Raw genomic sequence first — 9,115 nt, forward strand, 5'->3', positions numbered from 1 at the left:
GCATTCCAGGTGACTACATCATGAAATTGGTTGAGAAAATGCTAAGAGTGTGCAAAGCTGTTTGATACTAACACCATGTCTGAGGTGTTATCAAATCAAATCAAATGTATTTATATAGCCCTTCTTACATCAGCTGATATCTCAAAAGTGCTGTACAGAAACCCAGCCTAAAACCCCCAAACAGCAAGCAATGCAGGTGTAGAAGCACGGTGGCTAGGAAAAACTCCCTAGAAATGCCATTCACTGTCTCTGGTCTACACTCCAGTCCAATTGGTGGAGGTAATGCACTTTAAAGTTGGTTGCCAAACCGTCATATGAAATCCACAGAAGAAGAAAAAAATAAACGTATTTGTGTCTTTGGTTCAATGAGAACATATTCATTGATCTTTAGGACTTCAGTCATCCTTTAGGGTCAGTTGTTTTATAATGGGAACATATATGTTGTGAAGTACTTGCTGCACGTAGGACATATTTTTGTTGTAACACACAGCTATCATGGAGGCGGAACGAATTTTACAATATCTGACCCAAGTTGAAGAGGCAGCAGAGGATGTTCTTGCAAACAAACAACAGGTAATGCTTGGTAATTCAGAATACTTTGTACGAACACGGTTACTGTCCATGATGCTAGCTGGCAGACTAATTAAATCGGTTGTAATTTGAACAAACGTTGGCTGGGAAGCTAACTTGCTAGCGAGCCATTGGACTCCCTAACAACACGCCACTTCGATACAAGGGACTTTCCCCCCCTAATTCTCCTAAAGTACTACGAAAAAGTCGTAGCTGTATCGAATGGCGTGTTTTGGGGGGAATCACCGGGACATGTTTGGTCGCACCTAGCCTGGGCAACCGCGAGTGGGCTTTATGGAGCTCGGCACTATCGGCTCGGCTTGAAATGCACAGCCGGTTATACACTCGTTTTCCCCGGTGACCGTTTTGTAACATAGAGAATGATAGAGGCCTCTAGTGGCCAAAAGGCCGTATTAGCAAGGACGGGGCCATTGAGGGCTTCCACCATTTTAATGTAGTCAACTAGGGGAGAAAAGGGGGTAGCTGCAACTCAATATGGCGACTTTTTAGTATGGGAGAGTTCAGGGTTGCCAGGTGTAGCAAGAGTTTTAAGCACAATGACCCCCCAAAACTCGACGCCCATATGTATTTAATTTTTTTGCAGTAAACGTTTTTTTGTGGGGGGGGGGGGGGTTCAATTATTTACTTTATTTATTTAACCGTTATTTAACTAGGCAAGTTAGAACAAATTCTTATTTACGATGGCGTCCTATCCCGGCCAAGCCCTAACCCGGTCGACGCTGGGTCAATTGTGCGCCGCCCTATGGAACTCCCAATCATGGCCGGTTGTGATACAACCTGGAATCGAACTGTAGTGTAGTCTGTAGTTACGACTCTAGCACTGAGATGCAGTGCCTTAGACCGCTGCTCCACTCAGGAGTTGTCACATTTTATCCAATAAACCCATTTTCCATAATGTTATGGAGCGAATTAATTTGTAAAGATGTAGGCTGAAGAAGCAAAATACGTTTTCCATCCAAATAATTTTTATTGCTTAAGAATATGTCTCAAGAGAAAAGATAATTTGCCCTTATTAAACTCACCAAATCATTTTCCATCAATAGATGTCGATTTAACTTGTTTGACTGTTATGATTAAGCCATAAGGCCCAGGGAGATGTGGTATATGGCCAATATACCACGGCTAAGTGCTGTTCTTAGGCCATGTACCACAAACCCCTGAGGTGCCTGATTGCTATGATAAACTGGTTACCAACAGTAAACAAAAAATAGTTTTCGTCAATTCTCAGGCCGACTCTTTTCTCTGTATATATCAATGATGTCGCTCTTGCTGCTGGTGATTCTCTGATCCACCTTTACACAGACGACACCATTCTGTATACTTCTGGCCCTTCTTTGGAGACTGTTAACTAACCTCCAGACGAGCTGCAATGCCATACAACACTCCTTCCGTGGCCTCCAACTGCTCTTAAACGCTAGTAAAACTAAATGCATGCTCTTCAACCGGTCGCTGTCTGTACCTGCCCGCACGTCCAGCATCACTACTCTGGACGGCTCTGACATAGAATATGTGGACAACTACAAATACCTAGGTGTCTGGTTACTGTAAACTCTCCTTCCAGACTCATATTCCAGACTCATATTAAACATCTCCAATCCAAAATTATTTTGCAACAAAGCCTCTTTCACTCCCGCCGCCAAACATACCCTCGTAAAACTGACTATTCTACCGATCCTCGACTTCTGCAATGTCATTTACAAAATAGCTTCCAATACTCTACTCAGCAAACTGGATGCAGTCTATCACAGTGTAATCCGTTTTGTTACCAATGCCCCTTATACCCCCCACCACTGCGACCTGTATGCTCTCGTTGGCTGGCCCTTGCTACATATTCGTCACCAAACCCACTGGCTCCAGGTCATCTATAAGTCCATGCTAGGTAAAGCTCCGCCTTATCTCAGCTCACTGGTCACCATAGCAGCACCCACCCGTAGCACGCGCTCCAGCAGGTATATCTCACTGATCATCCCCAAAGCCAACACCTCCTTTTGGTTGTCTTTCATTCCAGTTCTCTGCTGCCAATGACTGGAACGAATTCCAAGAATTGCTGAAGCTGGAGACTTATATTTCCCTCACTAACTTTAAACATCAACTATCTGAGCATCTAACCGATCACTGCAGCTGTACACAGTCCATCTGTAAATAGCCCACCCAATCTACCTACCTCATCCCCATATTGTTTTTATTTACTTTTCTGCTCTTTTGCACACCAGTATCTCTACATGCACATCACCATCTGCTCATTTATCACTCCAGTGTTAATCTACTAAATTGTAATTATTTGCTACATTATGGCCTATTTATTGCCTTACCTCCTCACGCCATGTGCATACACTGTATACAGACTTTCTTTTTTTTTTCTACTGTATTATTGACTGTATGTTTGTTTGTGTAACTCTGTATTGTTGTCTGTGTCACACTACTTTGCTTTATCTTGGCCAGGTCGCAGTTGTAAATGAGAACTTGTTATCAACTGGCCAACCTGGTTAAATAAAGGTGAAAAATAAAAATACCCATGGTACACGGTCTGATATACCACAGCTTCCAACCAATCAGCATTCAGGGCTCAAACCACCCGGTTTATAATTGTAAATAAATCCTGTTTGTGTATGTGCATGTTGCATAACTATAGATAAATCCGACAGGAGAGTTTGAGTGATGAAAGTTGGACAGAGGATCTCAATCTCTGTCCAAGACAAACTTCAAACAATGAATGTTAGGCTATTTTCTTGCAATTGTGCCATTTTTACAGTACCAGTCAAAAGTTAGGACACACACTCATTCCAAGGTTTATATTTGTACTATTTTCTACATTGTAGAATAATAGTGAAGACATCAACACTATAAAATAACACACATGGAATCATGTAGTAAACAATAAAATATATGTTTTAGATTCTTCAAAGTAGGCCCCCTTTGCCTTGATGACAGCTTTGCACACTCTTGGCATTCTCTCAACCAGCTTCACCTGGAATGCTTTTCCAACAGTCTTGAACGAGTTCCCACACATGCTGAGCACTTGTTGGCTGCTTTTCCTTCACACTGCGGTCCAACTCACCCCAAACCATCTCAATTCCGGTTATATCTGGTGATTTGTGGAGGCCTGCTTCAAAATAGGTACAAACAGAGTACTCATTCGAGAAGTGCCCAACGTTCTCCGTTTCGCATACTTTGATACTCTGACCCTCCCGTGCTCCAGTTTGCGAGCACAGAGCACGGTAGAAATGCCAGTTTCATTGTGGACTTTTCCCCATAACAAAACGAGGGAGTTCCATGACTTCCATTTCTAATTTCGTCTGGCGCATTCCGTCAGACCCAAGAACTGAGTCAAAAAACCCTTCGCTTGATACGGTTCTTCCCATAAGAAATGTTGACATTAGAATGTAGTTTACTTTAAACCACATTCCCTGAGCGAATTTTCTTAAAGCACTTTTGTTTTGTCGCCGTTATCAGTTCTAGCGTATTCACATGTTTTATGGAGAAAGGGTTGGAAATGAGTGTGTCCATAATGCCTACCTACAACTGGTAAAAACTGGTCAGACGTGCGTACCGTGAATCGGCTTCCTGCTGCAGCACTCTCTCTCAACCAGTACTCTCAGCGCACACACACACACACCCCTCTGCCCTTCCCCACACACACACACCCCTCTGCCCTTCCCCACACACACACACCCCTCTGCCCTTCCCCACACACACACACCCCTCTGCCCTTCCCCACACACACACACCCCTCTGCCCTCCCCCCCCCACACACACACCCCTCTGCCCTTCCCCACACACACACACACACCCCTCTGCCCTTCCCCCCACACACACACACACACACACACACACACACACACACACACACACACACACACACACACACACACACACACACACACCCCTCTGCCCTTCCCCACACACACACACCCCTCTGCCCTTCCCCCCCCCACACACACACCCCTCTGCCCTTCCCCACACACACACACACACACACACACACACACACACACACACACACACACACACACACACACACACACACACACACACACACACACACACACACACACCCACACCCCTCTGCCCTTCCCCCCCCACACACACACACCCCTCTGCCCTTCCCCCCCCACACACACACACCCCTCTGCCCTTCCCTCCCCCCCCACACACACACACACACACACACACACACACACACACACACACACACACACACACACACACACACACACACACACACACACCCCTCTGCCCTTTCCCCCCCACACACACACCCCTCTGCCCTTCCCCCCCACACACACACACACACACACACACACACACACACACACACACACACACACCCCCCTCTCCCCTTCCCCCCACACACACACACACACACACACACACACACACACACACACACACACACACACACACACACACACACACCCCTCTGCCCTTCCCCCCCCACACACACACACACACCCCTCTGCCCTTCCCCCCCACACACACACACACACACACACACACACACACACCCCTCTGCCCTTCCCCCCCCACACACACACACACACCCCTCTGCCCTTCCCCCCCCACACACACACACACACACACACACACACACACCCCTCTGCCCTTCCCCCCCCCCACACACACACACACACACACACACACACACACCCCTCTGCCCTTCCCCACACACACACCCACACACACCCCTCTGCCCTTCCCCCCACACACACACACACACACACACACACACACACACACACACACACACACACACACACACACCCCTCTGCCCTTCCCCACACACACACACACACACACACACACACACACACACACACACACACCCTCTGCCCTTCCCCCCCCCACACACACACACCCCTCTGCCCTTCCCCACACACACACACACACACACCCCTCTGCCCTTCCCCACACACACACACACACACACACACACACACACACACACACACCCCTCTGCCCTTCCCCACACACACACACACACCCCTCTGCCCTTCCCCCCACACACACACACACACACACACACACACACACACCCCTCTGCCCTTCCCCCCCCCCCCACACACACACACACACACACACACACACACACACCCCTCTGCCCTTCCCCCCCCCCCACACACACACACACACACACACACACACACACACACACCCCTCTGCCCTTCCCCACACACACACACACACACCCCTCTGCCCTTCCCCACACACACACACACACACACACACACACACACACACACACACACACACACACACACACACACACACACACACACACACACACACACACACACACACACACCCCTCTGCCCTTCCCCACACACACACACACACACACACCCCTCTGCCCTTCCCCACACACACACACACACACACACCCCTCTGCCCTTCCCCCCCCACACACACACACACCCCTCTGCCCTTCCCCACACACACACACACACACACACACCCCTCTGCCCTTCCCCACACACACACACACACACACACACACACACACACACACACACACACACACACACACACACACACACACACACACACCCCTCTGCCCTTCCCCACACACACACACACACCCCTCTGCCCTTCCCCACACACACACACACACCCCCCTCTGCCCCCCCACACACACACACACACACACACACACACACACACACACACACACACACACACACACACCCCTCTGCCCTTCCCCACCCACACACCCCCCCCTCTGCCCTTCCCCCCCCACACACACACACCCCCCCCTCTGCCCTTCCCCCCCCCACACACACACACACCCCCCTCTGCCCTTCCCCCCCACACACACACACACCCCCCCCTCCGCCCTTCCCCTCCCACCCCCCCCCCCCCTCTGCCCTTCCCCCCCCACACACACACCCCCCCCCTCTGCCCTTCCCCCCCCCACACACACACACACACACACCCCCCTCTGCCCTTCCCCCCCACACACACACACACACACACCCCTCTGCCCTTCCCCCCCCACACACACACACACACCCCTCTGCCCTTCCCCCCCCCCACACACACACACACACACACACACACACACACACACACACACACACACACACACACACACACACACACACACCCCTCTGCCCTTCCCCCCCCACACACACACACCCCTCTGCCCTTCCCCACACACACACACACACACACACACACACACACACACACACACACACACACACACACACCCCTCTGCCCTTCCCCCCACACACACACACACACACACACACACACACACACACACACACACACACACACACACACACACACACACCCCTCTGCCCTTCCCCCCACACACACCACACACACACACACACACACACACACACACACACACACACACACACACCCCTCTGCCCTTCCCCCCACACACACACACACACACACACACACACACACACACACACACACACACACACACACACACACACACACACACACACCCCTCTGCCCTTCCCCACACACACACACACACACACACACACACACACACACACACACACACCCCTCTGCCCTTCCCCCCCCACACACACACACACACCCCTCTGCCCTTCCCCCCCACACACACACACACACACACACACACCCCTCTGCCCTTCCCCCCCCACACACACACACACACCCCTCTGCCCTTCCCCCCCCCACACACACACACACACACACACACACACACACACACACACACACCCACCCCTCTGCCCTTCCCCACACACACACACACACACACACACACACACACACACACACACACACACACACACCCCTCTGCCCTTCCCCACACACACACACACACACACACACACACACACACACACACACACACACACACACACCCCTCTGCCCTTCCCCACACACACACACACACACACCACACACACACACACACACACACACACACACCCCTCTGCCCTTCCCCCCACACACACACACACACACACACACACACACACACACACACCCCCCTCTGCCCTTCCCCCCCCACACACACACACACCCCTCTGCCCTTCCCCACACACACACACCCCTCTGCCCTTCCCCACACACACACACACACACACACACACACACACACACACACACACACACACACACACACACCCCTCTGCCCTTCCCCACACACACACCCCCCCCCTCTGCCCTTCCCCACACACACACCCCCCCCCTCTGCCCTTCACCCCCACACACACACCCCCCCCTCTGCCCTTCCCCCCCACACACACACACACTCCCCCCTCTGCCCTTCCCCCCCACACACACACACACACCCCCCCTCTGCCCTTCCCCCCCCACACACACACACACCCCCCCCCTATGCCCTTCCCCCCCCCCCCCCTCTGCCCTTCCCCCCCACACACACACCCCCCCCTCTGCCCTTCCCCCCCCCACACACACACACACACACCCCCCTCTGCCCTTCCCCCCCACACACACACACACACACCCCCCTCTGCCCTTCCCCCCCCACACACACACACACACACCCCTCTGCCCTTCCCCCCCCCCACACCCCCCCCCCTCTGCCCTTCCCCCCCCCACACACACACACACACCCCTCTGCCCTTCCCCCCCACACACACACACACCCCCCCCTCTGCCCTTCCCCCCCACACACACACACACCCCCCCCTCTGCCCTTCCCCCCCACACACACACACACCCCCCCCTCTGCCCTTCCCCCCCCACACCCCCCCCCCTCTGCCCTTCCCCCCCCCCACACCCCCCCCCCCCCTCTGCCCTTCCCCCCCCCCACACACACACACACACCCCCCTCTGCCCTTCCCCCCACACACACACACACCCCCCCCTCTGCCCTTCCCCCCCACACACACACACACACCCCCCTCTGCCCTTCCCCCCCCACACACCCCCCCCTCTGCCCTTCCCCCCCCACACCCCCCCCCCCCTCTGCCCTTCCCCCCCCACACACCCCCCCCCCTCTGCCCTTCCCCCCCCACACACACACACCCCCCCCTCTGCCCTTCCCCCCCCCCCACACACACACACACCCCCCTCTGCCCTTCCCCCCACACACACACACACCCCCCTCTGCCCTTCCCCACACACACACACACCCCCCCCTCTGCCCTTCCCCCCCCACACCCCCCCCCCCTCTGCCCTTCCCCCCCCCCCACACCCCCCCCCCCCTCTGCCCTTCCCCCCCCCCACACACACACACACACCCCCCTCTGCCCTTCCCCCCACACACACACACACCCCCCCCTCTGCCCTTCCCCCCCACACACACACACACACCCCCCTCTGCCCTTCCCCCCCCACACACCCCCCCCTCTGCCCTTCCCCCCCCACACCCCCCCCCCCCTCTGCCCTTCCCCCCCCACACACCCCCCCCCTCTGCCCTTCCCCCCCCACACACACACACCCCCCCCCTCTGCCCTTCCCCCCCCCCACACACACACACCCCCCCCTCTGCCCTTCCCCCCCCCCCCACACACACACACACCCCCCTCTGCCCTTCCCCCCACACACACACACCCCCCCCTCTGCC

General features: G+C 54.2%; 1 protein-coding gene across 1 annotated transcript in view; it reads left to right on the forward strand.

The window, feature by feature from the left end:
- Positions 1-343: 343 nt before the first annotated feature.
- The window catches only part of pdrg1 (p53 and DNA-damage regulated 1), a 25,382-nt gene continuing 16,610 nt past the window's right edge, over positions 344-9,115 (forward strand). The window contains exon 1 of the mRNA XM_055869993.1: positions 344-573. Coding sequence (XP_055725968.1) covers positions 496-573 — 78 coding nt within the window. The 5' untranslated portion in view covers positions 344-495. The remainder of the gene's footprint in view (positions 574-9,115) is intronic.

This window comes from Salvelinus fontinalis, chromosome 18, assembly GCF_029448725.1.
Source record: "Salvelinus fontinalis isolate EN_2023a chromosome 18, ASM2944872v1, whole genome shotgun sequence".
NCBI classification, from domain to species: domain Eukaryota; kingdom Metazoa; phylum Chordata; class Actinopteri; order Salmoniformes; family Salmonidae; genus Salvelinus; species Salvelinus fontinalis.